This window comes from Canis lupus, chromosome 16 (genome assembly GCF_011100685.1).
Source record: "Canis lupus familiaris isolate Mischka breed German Shepherd chromosome 16, alternate assembly UU_Cfam_GSD_1.0, whole genome shotgun sequence".
In the NCBI taxonomy this organism is placed as follows: domain Eukaryota; kingdom Metazoa; phylum Chordata; class Mammalia; order Carnivora; family Canidae; genus Canis; species Canis lupus.
Window position 1 is genome coordinate 35,638,230 of NC_049237.1, and position 21,614 is coordinate 35,659,843.

The 21,614-nt window shown below is 39.3% G+C and overlaps 1 protein-coding gene across 1 annotated transcript in view; it reads right to left on the reverse strand.

Annotated features, from left to right (window-relative positions):
* Positions 1-5,150: 5,150 nt before the first annotated feature.
* The window catches only part of TNKS (tankyrase), a 213,716-nt gene continuing 197,252 nt past the window's right edge, over positions 5,151-21,614 (reverse strand). Inside the window, exon 27 of the mRNA XM_038560211.1 lies at positions 5,151-10,808. Coding sequence (XP_038416139.1) covers positions 10,722-10,808 — 87 coding nt within the window. The 3' untranslated portion in view covers positions 5,151-10,721. The remainder of the gene's footprint in view (positions 10,809-21,614) is intronic.

Consider the following 21,614-nt stretch of genomic DNA (forward strand, 5'->3'; position numbering starts at 1 on the left):
CCCATACTCTGAGACTTTTATTCACGTGTTGTATAAATGTAGTGTTTGACAGGATGATATTGCTACCAGAAGTTTCCCTCTGGCTGTTCCTTGTTACCCCTGCCCTGCCCTCAGTTTGATCACCTACACATTTACTCTCACTGCCTGGGGTCAGGGATGGCACCGGCCCGGACGCAGAACCTAAGGAATCACATTCTTGGCTTCTGAGTTGCGAAGGCATAAAGCACTAGAATTGAGAGAACGTGTCTTTGCTCAGTCTGACCCTCCTGCCCTAGGGGATGGTGGCGGACACGTGTTGATCCGCACACAGCCTGCCTTTTCACTTTAACAGCAAACTCTTGGAGATATCCTGTGTCTGTGTATCGGTTCTCCTTCATCTTTTCTTCTTTTTTTTTTTTTTAAGAAAGGGTGGTGGGGGAGGGGCAGAGGGCGAGAAAGAATCTCAAGCAGACTCCTTTGCTGAGCACGGAGCCTGATGCAAGGCTTGATCCCACCACCCTGAGATCATGACCTGAGCCTAAATGAAGAGTTGGATGCTTAACTGACCCAGCCAGCTTTTCAGTGGCTGCATAATATTTTATAATAGTATCAACCAATTATTTTTTAAATAGTATGTAATTTCACTTTTTATTTTCTTTTTTAGCTATTAAAATGTTTTTAAACCCCCAAGTGGCTAGCTTTTTGTTTTTTAACTACTCTATGTGATGGGTATAGTCTTTTTTAATTTTTAAGACATCAAATGCTCATCCCATCAAGTGCCCTCCTTAGTACCCGTCACCTGGTCGCCCCATCCTCTCCCACTCTTCCCCTTTGCAGCCCTGTTTGTTTCCCAGAGTTAGGAGTCTCTTATGGTTTGTCTTCCTCTCTAATTTTTCCCCACTCAGTTTCCCTGATGGTTATAGTCTTACTGCTGTGGTCAGAGAATGTGATATGTCTGATAAAAGTGTATGTGATGTTTAGATTTATGCAATCTCTCCCCCCCACACACTGCTTTTTTACTCAAATATTCATTTTGTCATAAAACTTCCTGGGTTAATCTGATAGGTAAGTTTCGTTAATTTACTATTTTAACCTCTGTTTCTTTTCTCCTGAGATAGAACACTTATATGTATTCAGGAACCATTTGTATTTTTTTCAATGAACTGTGTGTTTGTAACTGTCTTTTTTTATCTTATAGATTTTCAGGAACTCTGTTCTGTATGAAAGAGATTAGCCCCTTGTCTCTAGTATAGTATGGATTGCAAACATTTTCCATTTGTCTTTTGTCTTTGCTTATAATAGGTGTTCTTTTTTTTTTTTTTTAAACAAATACCTATTTTGAGTCCCTGCTTTCAGTTCTCTTAGGTATATACTATCCTGCCTGACTTTTAATTATTTTTTTTAATTCTCCCTTACTTTGAAGACTATTTAGACAGAGAACAAAGCCACTTGCCCTGTGGTTGGGTTCCCACTTGCACTTACTGTAATACCCTGGGGAGCCCCTGGGGGAAGGGCTTGTCTGGCTTTACTGTTTCCTTTTCCTCATAATCCTCCTGGGTCTCAACTTTGGAGCACTAGTCTATAAAATCCAGTTTTGAGTCCAACAGAATTTTCTGCTTTTCTCCTTAGTTCTCCCCAGTTTAAAACTAATTGAAAATACGAGGATTCTTTTTTTTTTTCTTCTTTTTTTAAGATTGTATTTGAGAGAGAATGAGAGCCCGTGCATGAGCACCACCAGGGGCACACCAGAGGGAGAGGGAAAAGCAGACTCTCTGCTGAGTATAGAACCTAGTGTGGGGCTCCATCCCAGGGACCCAGGATCATGACCTCAGCCCAAGGCAGACATTTAACTGACAGAGCCACCCAGGCGTCCCTGAAAATACCAGGATTCTTTAACCTGTTTTTTTTTTTTTTTAAGATTTTATTTATTTATTCATGAGAGAGAGAGAAAGAGAGAGAGAGAGGTAGAGACATAGACAGAAGAAGCAGGCTCCATACAGGGACCCTGACGTGGGACCCGATCTGGGACTCTAGGATCACACCCTGGGCCGAAGGCAGGTGCCAAACCGCTGAGCCACCCAGGGATCCCATATTTATTTATTTATTTATTTATTTATTTATTTATTTATTTATTTATTTATTTATTTAGGGAGCCACCCAGGGATCCTTTATTTATTTATTTATTTATTTATTTATTTATTTATTTATTTATTTAGGGGGATCCCCTCATTAACACCAATCACCTCCTAGAAGTCAAAGGAGGAGTTAGGTTATAATTCACTATTTTTATTTAATATTTAATATTTCTTCTTGTGCCTCTATAGGCTTCCTGGCTCTATTACAAAATAAAGTCTATCCATGTACCATCTATCTATTGATCTATCCATACTTAGCTGGAACATGTTTCTATCCTCATCTCTCTCTTTAAAAATAAACTGAGTTTTTAACAGCAGTTTTAGATTTACAGCAAAACTGAAAGGTACAGAGATTTACCATGTATGGCCCATCCCCCCACATGCGTGGCCCCCCCTTGTCAGCATCCCCCACCAGGGTGGCACATTTACTCGTGGACGAAACCGCACTGACACATCCTAATCACCCAAAGTCCATAGTTTACATTAGGGTTCACCCTTTGGGCCTGTTCATGCCATGGGTTTGGACACGTGTCCACCATCACGATACCCTAGAGTATTTTCATTGCTCTACGAAGCTCCTGTGCTCCACCTGCTTCTCCCTCTCTTCCCACCTATCCCCTGGCATTCACTGACCTTTTCACTGTCTCTAGAGCTTTGCCTTTTCCAGAATGTCATGTAGTTGGATTCATACAGTGCGTAGCCTTTTCAGATTGGCTTCCTTTTCATTTTTCATTTTCATCTAAGTCTCCTTGTCTTTTCATGGCTTGGAAGCTCATTTTGTTTTAGAGCCGAGTAACACCCCATTGTCTGGATGTGTCGCAGCTTATTTATCTGATTTCTGCTGAAGGACGCCGTGGTTGCTTTTATGCTGTTGCAGTTCTGAATAAAGCTGCTATAAACATCAGCGTGCAGGGTTTTGTGTGGACAGTTTTCAGCTCCTTTGTGTAAACACCAAGGAGTACAAGTGCTGGGTTGTATGGTTATGAGTATGGAAGAAACTTGCCAAAGCATCTCCGATTATACTGTTTTCCGCTCCCACCAGCAACGAATGAGAATGAGAGTTCCCGCCCCCCCCATCCTCACCACACTTGGGATTTCAGGCCACCCCAACAGGTGTGCAGCGCTTTCTCATTGTTGCCTTAGTTTGCATTCACCTAAGGCCTCTCCGTGGAACCTCTTTTCTTATGCTTACCTGCCATCTGTTTATCTTCTCTGGCCAGGTGTCTGTTGGGACCTTTGGCCTGGGCTTTATTCAGCTTGTTCCATTTCTTAATACTGAGCTTGAAGAACTCCTTGTATATTTTGGATAGTGGTACTTGATCAGATGCGGCTTTAGCAAATATTTCCTCCCGGGCTGTGGCTTGTCTTCTCATCTCTGCACAGTGTCTTTCACAGAAATTTTTACATTTTAATGAAGTTTAGCCTATCAGTTTCTTTCTTTTGTGGATCATGCCTTTGGAGTTGAATTTTAAGAAGCCATTGTGAAAGACTGCCAAAAAACTGCTCGAATAAATGAATTCGGTAGCATCGGGGGATACGAAATTAGCATACAGAAGTCGGTTGCATTTCTACACACAATAAAGAACTGTCAGAAAGAAATTTAAAAGACAATCCATAATTTTAGTTTTCTAACACTGGCAATAACCACAGGGAAAACCCGAGTCTGGTGGCATCTGGAATCCGATCTTCTCACACTGATGATACAAAGGCAGGTAGTAGAGTCACCAAGGGATTTTCATTCCCACTTAAACGCGGCACCTTGGAACTTCAGATGCAGTCAGGTTTGGTGCCCAGCAACAGGTGCCAAGGTCTATACTGGAAAGAATTCTGGTACATAAATTAGGTGGTTTCACCTCTGAGCCTCCATTTCTCTAACTGTAAAATGGGGATTACTAATGACAATGCATGCATAAAGTACCTGGTTCATCATCATGTTGCAGGAATTCTCTGCCTTCATTGCGTGTGGTTTGTGGTCCTGCCACTTCGAAGGATAGAGATCAGATGAAGAGTGATGGGCAGCAAAGCGGTTTATTGAGCCAAAGTATAAAGCTCCTGGAGAGGGAGGGGGCCCGAGAGTGTTGCCCCTGGAGTTTCTAAGTTCAGGGGTTTTCTGAGCCCTTTGGCGGAGCTATCACAAGCCATCAGGGTGTGCTGAGTCACGCCAAATCAGGCTTTGGTCACGTATCTTTTAGGTTAACGTCAACATGCAGATGGTCTTTTTTGCTGACATCCGGGGGCTTAGGTCTTCCCGGCCCCTTGCCCGTGATAGTGACAAACACCTCGTGGTTGATTGCCTTAGTTTAGAACATTTCGCAGAAGTCATTTCTGCAAAGGCTGCAAAGCAGAATGCTAGTGTGGTCCGGTCTGAGCTAAAAACACGTCAGTGCTGTTTGATTTTAGCTGTCCTGACTCCTTATCTTTTGGGGCCCCTGGCCCTGTCTAACTATCCACCCCACTCCTAACACTAAGGGTTCAGTGATAGGTATTGCTGTTTGCAGGGTTATTAGCATGCTTTCAGGTACTTATGTCTCCTTGTGACTCTAACACTCCCTCTGCCAAAGAAGTTATGGATAAAATTCTAGTTTCCAATTGGCTACCTATACATGAATCACTAGGCACAGAGAAAAAAGAATGGAAGAAAAAGAAACAATTTCCTTAGCAGTATGAGCCAGGCAGCGTGCGGGGTAGCTGAAGTTTCCCATTGCAGGAGGTAGGTCTCTGCGGGGAAAGTGCAAGGAGGGAGGGTGCACAGCAGGCTGCGGGGCCTCGAGCAGCCCACGACCCGACCCGTCCCTGCAGAGCTATTTCTAAAGGGAGCTGGTGCTTCTCCTGCAAGTGCTGTACTTGCCCAACTCCCATGCGGGCTTGGAGGTGCGGGTAAGGCCCCGCCAGCACAGATCTCACGAGGAAGGCCAGGAGCCACAGTGGCTATTTGTATTCTGACAGTTTCAGGTCAGTCGTTAAGGTTGGTCAGGTTGAAATGAACAAACAGGGAAATGAAGACACTCCAGAGCTAACTGCTATCCATACACAGTGTACTTTAAAAATGTTTTTATTGAATATTAAACAGTTACAAGTACTGTTAGACATTTAGCCAAAGCACAATTACAGGTTAAATATAATCATAAAGATGTCTTAAATAGAAACCCACCATGCAGGCAGGTGAAGTTCCTCGATGCCCTCTTTTAGAAAGCAGAGGGCGAGGGAAAAAAGGTCTTCCATTCCACGTGAAAGACAGTGAAGACTACAAGGATTTACATGCTGTGAGCGATTTCCCATGACCAAACTGACAGGGTTGCCAGATTTAGGAAAACAAAACAAAGCAAAAGGCCAGGATGCTCAGTTAAATTTGAATTTTAGATAAATAATAACTTTTTTTTTTTTACCGTAAATATATGCCAAATAATGCATGAAACCTACTTAAGCTAAAAAATTATTTACCTAAAATTCAAATGTAACTGGGTGTCTTATATTTTATCTGGCAATCCTACAAACAGACAAATGCATAAAAGCAAAGAGGGGATTGGAACCCCCTGCTACTGGTGGGTCACACAGAGACTAAAAATAAAAACAACACTGATAATGGAGTCACTACACAGTTACTTACACAGACCAACATCACAATGGGAAAATACGATTACCACTCCAAATGCTGTTGCCAGGAAACATTCTAGATTTCCTCAAAGCTGGTTTGGTAAATGTTTTTGAGAGACCTTGTTGATAAAAGTACCTTTTTAGTTTGTAGCTATCAAAGACAAATACAACTACCACAAAGACCAGTGAGCTTGAAACAATGGAAGCAGAAGCAGGTATTATATGCACATGAAGAGTTTAAATATTTTGTGTAATGAATACAATGGTTATAGGGTCAAGGTCATCTTCTAGGTCTAGGCTATTAGCCTCAAATATTTTGGTTCCGTTTGTACTATTGTGTTTTCTAGCTTCTCATCCTGAACCTTGGGGAGGGGTATGGGAGTGTGCGTGAGACACCCACTACCAGAGTTTAACTGCATTTCTTTGCAAACACTCTGAATCAACAAAGGGCTTTCAGGGCAGCCTGCAGAAATGGGGAGACAGACAAAAAGTAGCAAAACAATCTGAATTGTGGAGCATTAGAAATCTGTTTGAGAAGATGAGTAGTAGGGTGGGTGTGAAAGTGTAAAGCAGAATAGAAAATGTGAATGAAGGGAGTCCAAATGCAATCATCCATGCGGTGTGACTATTATTTCAAAGGAGGCAGGACCCACTGGCAGATGTGTAAAACTGGTCACACCATGAGCAGATTTGGTCTTACAGGGTATACAATCCGTAGCTTCCTACTGCCCTTCACTCATAACCATGGCTTATAATTTAAAATGATTAAAAAACAGCTTGGGCAACACTGAAATCCCACATGGTATCTTCATGAGATGCTGCTGTGTCCCCACACACACAACACTGACTAAGTTTTGAAATCTTGCTAGCATTTCTTTAAACCAGAATATCTGGCAGCTGAGGAATTTCAGACATAGAGAAATCGGGAGAGATTGATTAGATCCGCTCCTTGGCATGTAAAGGGAGCATGACTTATGAAATATACCCTCATCAAATCAGCTTAACGGGTGTGACATACATGGAGACGTACCCGGCTCACTGACACCTTTCAATCACTAAGAAATGGAATTACAACTTTTTCTTTATTAGGCTATAAAAGGTTAAAAAGTTCCTGCCATAGTTAAGGCTTTCTTAAGAAACATTTAATTGTCTATTAATTTCAGAATGCACAAGGTATCTGGAGACGCCTTACTTTTTAGGATGGTTTTTTAAAAAATGCATTTCCTAGTCATATGCTAAAAGCGTCCAACCAAAGCTCAAATATTATCTTCACAATCTGCCTTCTTTTCATTTTTCTGTCCCTGATTTGACATTGGTCAAGTTTAAGTTTCGTCTTTCCAGTGAATTTCTGACACACGAAATCCTACCTTTATGTCAGTTTGAGTGTTCCCTGAACGACTACAGTATATGGCTCTGTGGAAGATAACTGCCCAACAAAAATCACAGCAAGCAGGCTGCTGATCACACATTATCATACAAGTGGGCTCCGGCCGCCATGGAGGCAAGGTGCTTGGAAACACACCATTTCTGATTGCAAGGCTGTCTGCGGGAATCTAAAGAGCGCACGTGTTTAGAAAGGGAGAGTGAGCAATGGCCAATACCCCTTGTGCAGTTGGCAGATGCACTGAAATAAAGAAAAACCTAGGCGACTTATTGCATTCTACTGCTCTTCGAGCACACACCAAAGTGTTATTTTTTTGTATAAAGACTATAATAATAGAATATTAATCTATATTACTTTATTTGCCATATTCAGGCAATTCTCTGTATATATCAACGCACTTTGCTATTTTGAGAGCAAAGGGAAATTAGTCTAGCTGCTGACATCAGGGTCAAGGAGCACAAGGATGCTGTCATGAAAACATCCGAATATTATTTATTCTACTTATGTTACTGGAAAGCTAAAAAGTCCAAGAAGGAAAAGGTAAGTAAGAATCCTGGTTGTACTGCTATTATTTTGCATAGAAGTAAAACTCTGGTTCCCACGCTGTCGTTTGTTAACACATTGGCAGAACCTGCAGAGCAGAGCACATTGGGCCTACTAGCCGGTCTGGCTGTGATATGGAAACAGAAGTACAGTCTCCTTTTGCAAGACTCAAGATGAAGAAAGGAGGAAAATGAATGGGGTCCTAGGTAACTACTGGAGCTAATTATAATTCCAGACTAGCAACCTGGGGAAAAGGGAAGGAGGCCAAGTACAAGGACAAAGTTTCCAGTCCAGAGCATTTAACTTACGAGTCAAGAACTCAGCTGGCAATATCCTGTAAGCTGGAACCATCAGGTCTAGGTTTGATTTTAGAACTGCAGTAAAGCTGGTGGAGGTGTCCAGATTCTCTCTTCCATTTGGTTTGGGAAACACATGGGCCATCTCAGGGGAGGCCATATCGGAATTCCTCAACTTGCTAGTGTTCCTATACAGCGCATATACAAGACACTAAGTGGATTTTGGCCTAAGTTAACATAATGCTTTTATATTCCAAAGGGTTTTTCACGCTGCTACAGACGGAAGTTCCAAATGTAATTAACTTTTGCTAACTTGTGGGCACTCATGATGACCTTTGGTTTTCAAGTTTTGAAAAAATGTATTTGGCTCCTGTGAAATATCAATTAACCCATTCTCTTTAGCAGATGAGTAATATATACACATTCTTTCAATAACTACTATACACTTGAATCATTACAAGACAAGAAGCACTGCAAATGTCTTCCTTACACAGTACCTTTACTCGGCACACAGAACATCAGATACATAACATTGGCAGTTAAATACTGAACCACAGTTTGACTTCTCAAGTGTAAGGCTGAAGTTTAAAACATCCGTTAATCTAGTTAGTGTGATGGAAACGACATACGACCACAGTCGAATAGTGGCTTATCTTTTTAATAAAGCTATGAAGCTTTGATATCTATACCATATTCACCTTCTTACTGAACTAAAAATCACAGCTGTGTTTACCATTTTAAACTCTATCTAAGTGGGGAGGCAAGTAATATACACTTTCACAGCTACTGGAAACTATACAGATGCCATTTCTTCAACCCATTGTTATGCACAGCAAAAAAAAAAAAGGAGAGGAGGAAAAAAGCCCTCTTAATAAAGATGAAACTTGGAAGCTTCGTATGGGATTCTAGTGCTATTAGACAAGTAGTCAAGACACAACACCCAGCTTGGGTCACTAAAACTTCAATAGAAGCAACCATTGAGGCTAATTCTTGATTTCACGTTGAGGACCCATGCAAGATTCTGCTACAAAACTCACACTAGTTCCCGATGCCTAGTTCTAGTGTTGGATTCAAGCCAGAAAGAAAGCTAAATGTATATTTTAAGAGCCTATTCTAGAATTTTTGCATGTCACCATTTTATTTTCCTTTAGGAGATTAAATGAGGTCACGGCTTAATGAGCCGGCATTAAAACACAAATTAGTTTTCGGAACTTTAAGTTGAAATGGCAAGTTTATGTCACACTGGTTTTCCTTTTTTTTTTTTTTTTTTAGCCACATACATGTATGTTATTTTTGTTTCAAAGCTGAGTAGATGCACAGCATGTCAAATAAATTAATGCAGTCGATTCGCTGTTCAGTTAAGGTGCAAAGGGCAAGTGTAAGATCTGTAATGGATAATCCTTTACAAGTGTCAATGTGCACTGGGCAAATGTTGATTAAATCACACAAAGTAGCAATTTCCTGAAGAAACATATAGTATTTCTCCACCTTCCTTTACAAAAATAACCGAAAGAGCTTTGGTTTCAGTTTCTGTTCTCCTTGTCTGTTAAGAAGTTTGAAGAGATGGTTTGCAAATGTAGTGCCGGGACCTACAGAAACTATTTGAAGCACCTCACTCAAAATAAGCCCCAAATCTGGAGGAAACGCAAAAGTTCTTGCATACCTACTTACTAAAGAGTGTCTGAATCCTAGTTTTCTAATCTGGAGAAACAATAAAGATTTTGGTGACTCTTATGAAGAACAATAATTCCACTGAATTTGGCAATAAGGCAGCTAATGTTGGGGGCGACTACCCGTTGGTAGGGATGCAGTGAAGAGAAGTACTCTGTGAGCAGGCCCTGCCATCCTTTCCCGCAGCGGTAGTAGGGGTGCACAGCTCTTCCCCCACAGCCCTCCCTCGGTTTTGGCCACACATCACTCCGACCTTTCCCTGGCTGTGCGTCTCTAGGTCTCTGGCAATGTCCTGCATGCCTCCGGCGCAGGCTGTGATCCATCAGGAAGAGCCAGGGGCCCTCAGCGGCTTTGACTTCTCTGAACCTGGGAGCTCCTCTGTCAGGCTGACCTCTGTGCCTCTCCCTGGTAAGACTGGCCGATTCATAAAAGGAAACTAAAACGTGATGTTCTTCCTTCCCATCCCGATTTACAATGATAAGTACGGATACAAAAGAAATCTAAGTGAAAAAAAGGGGAAACTAAGTCTTGCTCAGCCAGAAGCTTGGGTTGAATCGCTTATGATTTTAGTCAGTGTGACTTTGTGCAAAATATCCTCAAGAAGGCTCTGGCTCATTTTCAAAGTAAACCAACAAACAAATAAAACAAAAAAAAAAAAAAGAAAAGGAAAAAGAAAAAAAAAAGATGATGATGCATGTTTAAAAAAATTAAAAATGAGCCTATCATATGTGTACATCTCGTACATACATGTGCCGTATATAACAAAGCAAATGTAGTGTGTGAAGAGTGAAATCTGGGAAAGTATCAGTTACGTTTTTTTTTTCCATTTCCAAGCCTAGATCAAAGCAATCTCATTTTAGAAATGGACACTTGCAATGTAGTGAGCCTGAGATATGGTAAAAGGCCGCCCCTGTAAACATTTCCTCAAAGAGAACAGTAGCAGGTGAGTATGTGTCAGTTACTCATACTATATTCATCACTATAGCAATGCTTTATAAAGGATAGACAGCTTCTTTCTAGGCTGTCAGGGATTGACGGAATATTGATTTTGTTGGAAACAATCCACTGTAATCCAGTCCCAGGTTGAAATCCAATGTGGCCTTTACCAGTGGGCATTCACTAGGTCTTCTGCTCGGCAGCTGTGGCGGTTTGTGCCGGAGCTTCTGGCTTCATGATCTGGTATGTGATGAGATACTCTGGGTATGCCTGCAAAGGACCAGAAGAAAAATAAATCACTCCTTTGGCAGGTACAGTCTTAAGTGGAAATCTCAGAGGCTGCTGATCCTCATCAGTATTCTGCAAACACCCAAGAGCCTGCAAAGGCCAGCTAGTTAATAGGTGCCTAAACAACATGTGCGCGTGCGCACACACACACACACACATACACGCATACACACGCATGCAAGATACACCTGTATTTTGCATATAAACATGTTTAGACTCTATAATCTAGAAACTGCTTATTTCCACTCTGAGTAAAGTACTGCATTCATCTTTCATGCATAAGCCATTAACCGGAAAACTAAACACAGGAGAAAATCTCTCTCTTCTTTACCTCACCTGACATGGCGCTGTCACATAGCATATGTTTAATAAAAGTTTGTTAACTGAAGGAGTAATTTGGCTGAGCCAATTTCAAATTAATTAATCCCAACTCTAACCCACTGAGCTAGAAGGAGGAAGGGTGAGGCTTGTTGAGTCACCAGTGACTTAGAGGCAACAGTTTGGAGATCATTTTTAAAAGGTGACTAATAAAAGGCAACTTTTATAGGTAACATAATGGTTCACCTTTAGACCCTCCACCCCATTTATTTTCTTTCTCTTTGGTCTCTTTTTCTTGCAGTATGTAAAATGAAAGTCTCCATATCTGGAACAGAAAGAATACTTCTTTGAGGAAATCATTATCAAGATGACTAGGTTGGGGGAGGCCAAAAAACCCCTTAAAACCATGTATACTACATAGAAATTCTTCAATCTGAAATATGTTATAACTAGATGCAGTATTTCAGAGTGGACTGTGGCTAGAAACTAATATTCTTTGGTGAGTAAGTATTTTGGGCCCAAAAATAATTTGCTGAATGCTGATTTACATTTTACTTGCATATAGATAGAGTAAGATAATACAAAGAATAAAGGATACAGAAACTGGACTTTCAAAAAGATATATGAATGATATATGAATGTCTATATTCACTGCAGCATTCTTTACAGTAGCCAAGATACAAGGAACCTAAGTGTCCATGGACAAAAAATGGATAAAGAAGGTGCAGTGTGTATACACATACACACACACACACACACACACACACACACTGGAATATTACTCAGCCATTAAAAAATGTGATCTTGCCATTTGTGACAATATGGATGGCCTTGCCTCAGAGGATATTTGCTAAGGGAAGTAAGTCAGACAGAGAAACACAAATACCACATGATTTCACTTATACATGGAATCTAAAAAACAAAACAAATGCAACAAAATACTAGTAAACCGAATCCAATAATACTTTAAAAAAGTCATTTACCACAATAAAGTAGAATTTATTTCTGGGTTGCAAGGGTAGTTCATTACTTGCAAATCAACCAATGTGATACATCATATCAATGACAGAAAGGTAATAACTATATGATCATTTCAATAGATGTAGAAAAGGCATTTGACAAAGTACAACATCCACTTATGATAAAAACCCTCAACAAAGTAGGTACAGAGGGAACATAGACCATATATGAAAAACCCAGAGCTCACATCACTCTCAATGGGGAAAAACTGAGACCTTTCCCACTAAGGTCAGGAACAAGACAAGGCTGTCCACTCTCACCATTTTTATTCAACATAGTACTAGAAGTTCTACCTACAACAATTAGACAACAAAAAGAAGAGGCATCCTAATTGGCAAGGAAGAAGTAAAACTTTCACTATGTGCAGATGACTTATTATACTATATACAGAAAACCCTAAAGACTCTGCCCCAAAACTGCAGATTAATAAATGAGTTCAGTAAAGTTGCAGGATACAAAAATATTGTACAGAAATTTATTGCATTATATATACCAATAACGAAGGAGCACAAAGAGAAATTAAGAAAATAATCCCATTTATAATTGTACCAAAAATATTAAGATACCTAGGAATAAGCCTAGCCAATGAGGTGAAACTCATACTTTGAAAACTTGCACGGGTGAAAGAAATTGAAGATGACACAAAGAAACGGAAAGACATTCCATGCTCATGGACTGGAAGAACTAACATTGCTAAAATGTCTATACTACCCAAAGCAATCTACACAACATATAATGGAATTCCTATCAGAATACCAACACGTTTTTCACAGAACCAGAGCAAATAATCCTAAAATTTGTATGGAACCAGAAAAGACCCTGAAAAGCCAAAGCAGTCTTGAAAAAGAAAGTAAAGCCAGAGGCATCACAATTCTAAGACCTCAAGTTGTATTATAAAACTGTAGTAACCAAAACAGTATGGTACTGGCACAAAAATAAACACATAGATTAAAGGAACAGAATAGAAAAACCCAGAAATAAACCAATAATTATATGGTCAATTACTCTTTGATAAAGCAGGAAAGAAGATCCAATGGGAAAAAGACTGTCTCTTCAACAAATGGTATTGGGAAAACTGGAGAGCAACATGCAAAAGAATGAAACTGAGCCACTTTCTTACACCATACCCATAAAACAGAATTCAAAATGAATTAACGACCTAAATGTGAGACCCGAAGCCATGAAAATCTTATGAGAACACACAGGAAGTAATGTCTCTGACATTGACTGTAGTAACTTTTTTCTAGCTATGTCTCCTGAGGCAAGAGAAACAAAAGCAAAAATAAAACATTGGGACTCCATCAAAATAAAAAGTCACTGCACAGTGAAGGAAACAATCAACAAAACTAAGGGCTACTTACGGAATGGGAGAAGATATTTGCAAATGACATATCTGATAAAGGGTTAGTATCCAAAATACATAAAGAATTTACATAGCTGAACATCCAAAAAACAAATAATCCCAATTAAAAAAATGAGAAGACATGAACAGACACTGCTCCAAGGAAGATATACAGATGGCCAGCAGACACCTGAAAAGATGATCATTATCACTCATAATCAGAGAAATGCAAATCAAAACTATAATCACCTCACACCTATCAGAATGGCTAGAATAAAAAACACAAAAAACAATAGGTGTCGGTGAGGATGTGGAGAAAAAGGAACCCTCATACACTGTTGGTAGGAACACAAACTGGTGTAGCCACTGTGGAAAATGGTATGGAGGTTCCTCAAAAATTAAAAATAGAACTACACTATGATTCAGCAGTTGCTGGTTACCCCAGAACTACCCTATGATCCAACAATAGTTGGTTACCTAGGAGATACAAAACACTAATTCAAAGGGATACATACACTCTTATGTTTGCAGCAGCATTATTTACAGTAGTTAAGACATGGAAACAGCTCAAGTGTCCAACAATTGAATGGGTTGTGTATACACACACACACACACACACACACACACACAGTTTATCACTCAGTCATAAAAAGAATGAAATCTTTACATTTGCAATGACATGGATGGAGCTACAGAGTATAATGCTAAAGTAAAATAAGTCAGAGAGAAACAAATACCATATGATTTCACTCATATGTAGGATTTATGAAACAAAACAGAGGGGAAAAAAGAGACAGAAAGAGACAAACCAAGAAACAGACTCTTACTATATAGAACAAATTGATGGTTATCAAAGGGGAGGTGGGTGGGGGGATGGGATTTATATGGTTAATGAGGATTAAGGATGGTACTTGTGATGAACACAGGGTAATGTACGAAGTGCTGAAATACTATATTGTAGACCTGAAACTAATATTACACTGTAGTATGTTAACTGAAATTTAAATAAAAACTTAAAAAGAAACTTAAACAAAAATAACCAAACAAACAAACCCACCAAAAAACGAAAAACAAAAAAACCCTCCCAACCTCATAAATACAGAGAACACACTGGTGTTTGCCAGATGGGAAGGAGGTGGGATGGGCAAAATAGGTATAGGGATTAAGACTGAATTCTAGTTTTAAAACGAGTAAGTCATGGGGATAAGAAGTATAGCATAGAGGATACAGTCAATAAAAATGAAAAAAAAAAAAAAAAAACCCTGGGATGTTTAGTTTTTTCTTTTTTTTTTTTTAAGGCTTTATTTATTTATTTATTTATTTATTTATTTATTTATTTATTTATTTATTTATTTGATACACACAGAAAGAGGCAGAGACATAGGCAGAGGGAGAAGCAGGCTCCCCCCAGGGAGCCCGATGTGGGACTCGATCCTGGGGCCATGGGATCACACCCTGAGCCAAAGGCAGATGCTCAATCACTGAGCCACCCATGCATCCCTAATTTTTTCTTTTTTTAAGATTTTACTTATTTATTCATGAGAGACACACACACAGAGAGAGGGAGGGAGAGACACAGGCAGAGGGAGAAACAGGCTCCATGCAGAGAGCCCAACGTGGGACTCGATCCCAGGTCTTCAGGATTAGGCTGGGCTGAAGGTGGCGCTAAACCACTGAGCCACCGGGCTGCCCAGTATTTAAAATGAAGAAATAAACATGTGATAGACTGAATTATTTCTTTCTAATTTTACCCCTGATTTTAGGAGGCAGAAACTGTTATATAGGTCCCATGTCCTCACCTATAAATGGGAACAGTAATAGATTTTTGTGAGGATTAAATTCAAAGTTCTTAGAATAGGTTTGGCACATAGTAAGAATCTAGTATGTGTAAGTTATTACTATTAACATTATTATTATGGTCCATTAAAGATAAGTCTGTTTTGAGGGGAACTCAACGAGAATAAAAAGAACAAAAGATGTAAATTTGTTTTAAAAAGATTTAACTATCTGTACACACACATGCCAGGAAACACTATTACTCATAATATTCTTTCTCAAAATTCTAGGCTGCTCTGGTTTGATCTAAAAAGAACAATGGTTTCTATCTTCTTAGTATATAGAGTTGGAGTAACATGACTAACATACTTCATCTCTCTTGACTTTCCAATCTGAAGCTTCAATAACTGAAAAGTTTGTAGTTTTTTTTTTAAAGATTTATTTATTTATTTATTTATTTATTTATTTATTTATTTATTTATTTATTCCTAGAGATGCAGAAAGAGAGGCAGAGACACAGGCAGAGGGAGAAGCAGGCTCCATGCAGAGAGCCTGATATGGGACTCGATCCAGGGTCTCCAGGATCACGCCCTGGGCTGCAGGCGGCGCTAAACCGCTGCGCCACCGGGGCTGCCCAGTTTGTAGTTTTATTACATTTTGAACACTGCTTAATTCTCGGAATGATATTCATTCATTCATTCATTCATTCATTCGAGACACAGGGAGAGGCAGAGACATAGGCAGAGAGAGAAGCAGGCTCCATGCAGGGAGCCCGACATGGGACTCCACCCCCCAGACTCCAGGAATATGCATGGGCTGAAGGTAGGCGCTCCACTGCTGAGCCACCCAGGCGTCTCTTGAAATGGTTTTAAATGACATTTTGGTTAAGTTACTAAAATGAGCAAAGTCAGCCAATCTAAATCTAGAGCTGGGTGTAAAAACTCTTGAGAAAGTTCAAATGCTGCTGGAAAAATGGAAAAACTGACTAGTCACCTGGATGGTTTAGAGGTCAAGAACAGTATTTATTCATCACCAATATACATATATTGAGCGTCTTTGTGTATAAAGCACTCTGCTGTGAGATAAGGGCCCTGCTGTCAAGGAGCTTCCAATCTTGCTTGGGAGGATGAACCAGACTCAGAAAAAGAGGAATTAAAAAAAATAACCCAAGTTGACATGTGCCAAGAGAAAAAAAAAAAGTGTGAAGCACACTCCTACTTTTCTGTCCCAGTGAAATTTAATGTCTATCATACTTTGTATGACACATTTTTTTTTCTTGCAGAAAATTTGCTTAAGCAAATAAGTAATGCCAGCATTTAAATTTTGGTAGTGAACTGTTTAAGGAGATCCCTCTCACATGTAAATTTTAGTGAGGCAGATTCTAAGATTCCAGTGGCATAAATCACTTATAGGTACTTATCTGAGTGTACTAGGTTTCTAGTGATTAGGCTACTATACTACTGGTATATACAGTTTGAGATACTGATTAATGACATCAAAGTCCAAAGGGATTAAGGCAAGGGAGTTATTTAACTGCAGGATTAGAAGGGCTCAGGATCAACCAACAAACATTATTTCCTGTCAAGTCACTTTATATCCCCGCTGGATAGAAAAGCATAGAATTTTTTTTCTTTTTTAATGTTCCTATAAGAAAAGATTCAACAACCAATTCTAGGCAACTGACTTCCGGGAACCTCTTCTTAACCCAAATCCCTACTGCTACCATCTAAACTCAAATGCTGGGATCCCTGGGTGGCGCAGCAGTTTGGTGCCTGCCTTTGGCCCAGAGCGCGATCCTGGAGACCCGGGATCGAGTCCCACGTCGGGCTCCCGGTGCATGGAGCCTGCTTCTTCCTCGGCCTGTGTCTCTGCCTCTCTCTCTCTCTCTCTCTCTCTCTGTGACTATCATAAATAAACTTAAAAAAAAAAAAAAAGTTAATTTCATCTGTTTCTTTAAAAAATAATAAACTCAAATGCTTTCAGTTTATTCTTCATAGTGATGGAGAAGAATCATGGTCTCTTAATTTTGTATATTAAAAACTCATCCTATAAATTACTGTATAATCTTCTATTCCCCAATTGAAATAACTGCATTGTTCCTATCATTTCAGTAAAATTAAGGCTAAATCTCTGTACAACTAATGACCAGAGAATACCTTTCCTTTATGTCTAATTTAATTTATGTCTAAAGTACAACCTACAAAATTATTCCTGACATTTTACGTCCAGCCAATACTAAATAAAAACCACTTGTCTTTTTGAAATAAAAACCCATTTTTTATTTAATTTTTAAATTTAAATTCAATTTGCCAACATGTAGTATAACACCCAATGCTCATGACATCATGTGCCCTCCTTAATGCCCATCACCCAGTTACCCCATCCCCCTACCTACCTCCCCTTCTGCAACCCTTTGTTTCTGAGTGAAGAGTCTCTCATGGTTTGTCTTTCTCTCCAATATTTCCCTACTCAGGGATCCCTGGGTGGTGCAGCGGTTTGGCGCCTGCCTTTGGCCCAGGGCGCGATCCTGGAGACCCGGGATTGAATCCCATGTCGGGCTCCTGGTGCATGGAGCCTGCTTCTCCCTCCTCCTGTGTCTCTGCCTCTCTCTCTGTGTGACTATCATAAATAAATAAAAATTAAAAAAAAAAAAGAAAAATTTCCCTACTCAGTCCCCCCACCCCTGCAACTTCCCTTTCGGTTCTTTTCACTACTTCCTATATTCCACATATGGGTGAAACCATAGAATTGTTGAAAGACAAAATTGACTTATTTTACTCAGCATAATACCCTCCAGTTCCATCCACATTAACGTAAATATTCCATCCATATTAACGTAAATTAACATAGGTATTTGTCCTTTCTGATGGCTGAGTAATATTCCACTGTGTATATACACACACACATACACATATACATACACATACATACCACATACACCACATCTGTATCCATTCATCTGTCAAAGGACATCGTGGCTCCTTCCACAGTTTGGCTATCGTGGACATTGCTGCTATAAACATTGGGACGCAGGTGTTTCACTACATCTGTATCTTTGGGGTAAATACCCAGTAGTGCAATTGCTGGGTCATAGGGTAGCTCTATTTTTAACTTCTTGAGGAATCTCCACACTGTCTTCCAGAGTGGCTGTACCAGCTTGCATTCCCACCAACAGTGCAAGAGGGGAATCACTTTTCTTTTGGGGCACCTGGGTGGCTCAGTTGGTTGAGTGTCTTAATCTTGATTTTGGCACAGATCATAATCTCAGGGTTGTGGGATCAAGCCCCACATCAGGGTTGTGGGATCAAGCCCATTGCAGGGAGTCTGCTTGAGATTCTCTCCCTCTGCCCCTCCTCCCAATTGCATGCTCCTTCTCTCTCTCCAAAATTAATACATCTAAAAAAAAAAAAAAAAAAAAAAAGACCCACTTTTCTTTCAAGCATAATTTTGAACATATCTTTCCAATTCTAGAGAAAGAAACAACCTCACCAATAATGAATAATATTCCTCCAATCAACCCTCCAAATAAAACATTTGTGTGTTCTTGAAAGTGTGAATATTATGGGAGAAGGATGATTTAAGGCTTAACTCTGAGGAATGGAATTATGTTAGCAAAACAAACTTCAACAAAACTTTAGGAGAAATTGCTCACAGAAAAATGACTCAATTAGACATTATAGTTGACACTATTCATGTGGGCAAGTGTATCTGGACATGGGAAGAATAAGGGTGCTCCCCTGAAGTAAAACAAATACTACATGCATTTCATTTTGGAGGAACTTTTTTCTTTCAGATAGACTTAGACCACATCATTCTCTAAAATTCTTTTAGCAAGAGATCCTAATCAAGTTATCAAGCCAAATTACTTAGGAAATGACTGAATGCTCAGCAAATATCAGAAATGTAAACCTATTATTATTTTTGGGTTTTTTTCTAACTTTTTTTTTTAAAGATTTTATTTATTTACTCATGAGAGACACACAGAGAGAGAGAAAGAGAGAGAGAGAAGGCAGAGACACAGGCAGAGGGAGAAGCAGGCTCCCTGCAAGGAGCCTGATGTGGGACTTGATCCCGGATCCAGGGATCATGCCACAGGTAACTTACAAAATCTTGAAAAGTGTCTGGTGAAGAAAAATGAAATAACCTATAATCTCAATACCCAGGGATAACTGCTTTTAAGTTGGGGTTGATTGTGTTTAACATGTACCATGTAAATGTATTTTTAAAAACACATAGGCATATATATACTAATACTTATTTGATCATTCTCTGTTGAATATTTAGGTTATTTAAATTTTCCATTATAGTAATTAAGACAGTGATGAACATCCTTATAGGTTTTTAAAAGATTTTTTGGTGGTCATTACTGATTATGCCAAATACCTATCTCTAAAAGTGAAATTCCTGAATCAAAGACAGAGCATTTGTTCTAGAAGTCTGAAGTTTCTGATTAAAACAAAACTTTCAGCAAATTTGTTCTTTGGCAGTTTTTAAACTCTTTATTTGGAAACAACGGCAAAATTATGTGTTAGGTTGCAAAAATTATAATGGTACCCACAACACCTGTATACTCTTTACCTATATCCGTCTACTGTTAAGCTTTTATTTACCCCTTTTGTTTTGTCATGTACACTTTCATCCTACCTCCATATATTATACTAGGGAGACAGACACAGGCACATATTTTTCTTGAACCATTTGAGAGTAACCGTTATATATATCATCATGGTTCTTTATCCCCCAAAATGCCAGTATTTATTTCCTAAGAATAGGGATATTCTTTTACATAAGCACAGAATCAATATTATAATTTTATGCTGCTATAATACTCTAATATAGTACCTATCATTCATATTCCAATGTTATCAGTTGATTTAATAATGTTGTTTCTCTTCTGATACCAGATCCAACTGGGAGGCAGGACCTTAAGTTAGTTGTCCTGTCTTCTGAGTTTCATTTAATCTGGAAAGTTTTTTTTTTTTTTTTTAAAGATTTTATTTATTTATTCATGAGAGACAGAGAGGCAGAGACACAGGCAGAGGAGAAGCAGGCTCCATGCAGGGCAGGCAGATGTGGGACTCGATCCCAGGTCTCCAGGATCACACCCTGGGCTGAAGGGGGCACTTAAACTACTGAACCACCTGGGCTACCCTAATCTGGAAAGTTTTGAAAGCCTTTCTCTCTCTTTTATTATATTGACTTTTTTGAAGAAGCCAGTCTTCCCACATTTTTAAAAACAGAACACTTCTCACTTTGATTAGACCAAGGTTATGCACTTTTGGCTGGAATATTACATAGATGATGATGTGCCCTTCTCAGAATATCATATCTGAGGCACACTCCATGTCTATCTGTCCTTTATTGGTCATGTTAATTCTGATCATCTGGTCAAGGCATGGCCCCCTTTCTCCAATATATAGATATTGTTTTCTTCCCCTTTGTCATTAATAAGACCATGCAAATATCCTTTTTTAAAAAAATCAAAATTATCTCCTAGATTTAGCTTCCATTTATGATTGTCACAATGGTCCCAAGATGATGATTTTTCCAAATCCAGTACTCCTTCCACATCTTCTCATGTGCCCTTGGCTTTCTACTGTAAACAAAAGCCTTTCTTGCCCTTTAATTTATTTATTTACTTATTTATCTATTTGTTATCAGTATAGAATCATGAATTCCTATTTTTTTCAGTGGGGTTTCAAATTTATTACTATATTTATTTTCGTATTCAAACTGTTCCAGAATTGGCCAGTGGGAACCCTGGTCCTGCTGGCTGTGTGTTCTTGTGACATGCCTCTACCACTTTTTTTGAATACTTCATTATTTTTCGGATGTTCCCAGCTCACCTGGTGCCCATTCTGCTTCAGCCCTGGAATTAGCTGTTTCTCCAAAGAGCCTGGGTTCCTTTCAGTGGGTAATGGTATTAAAGACCAAGATTTGGTCTAGGTGTGATCACTGTTATTGGGATTTCCCTGCTTTCAGCAGACAGTGCTAAGAAACATATAATATATGCTCATATGCATACACATGTCTACATATACTCTTACGTACATACCTATACCTACCTGTATTTACAAGTGCTTACACATACATATTTATGTTAGAAATGATGAGCTCCTATTGATAACCCCAATTTCAGTCCATCTCTACAGACATTCTTACCATCCTTCCATTGCATATCTGTACGTCCCTTCTTCCACCATGAGAATCCCAGCTTCCAAATCAAACATCAACACATTTACTCATTTGCTCAAACCTACAATACACCTAAAGGAGTTTCATTGCTTTGCCCAGACCACCACAATCAACACATCTACTAAATGAAGTTCAAG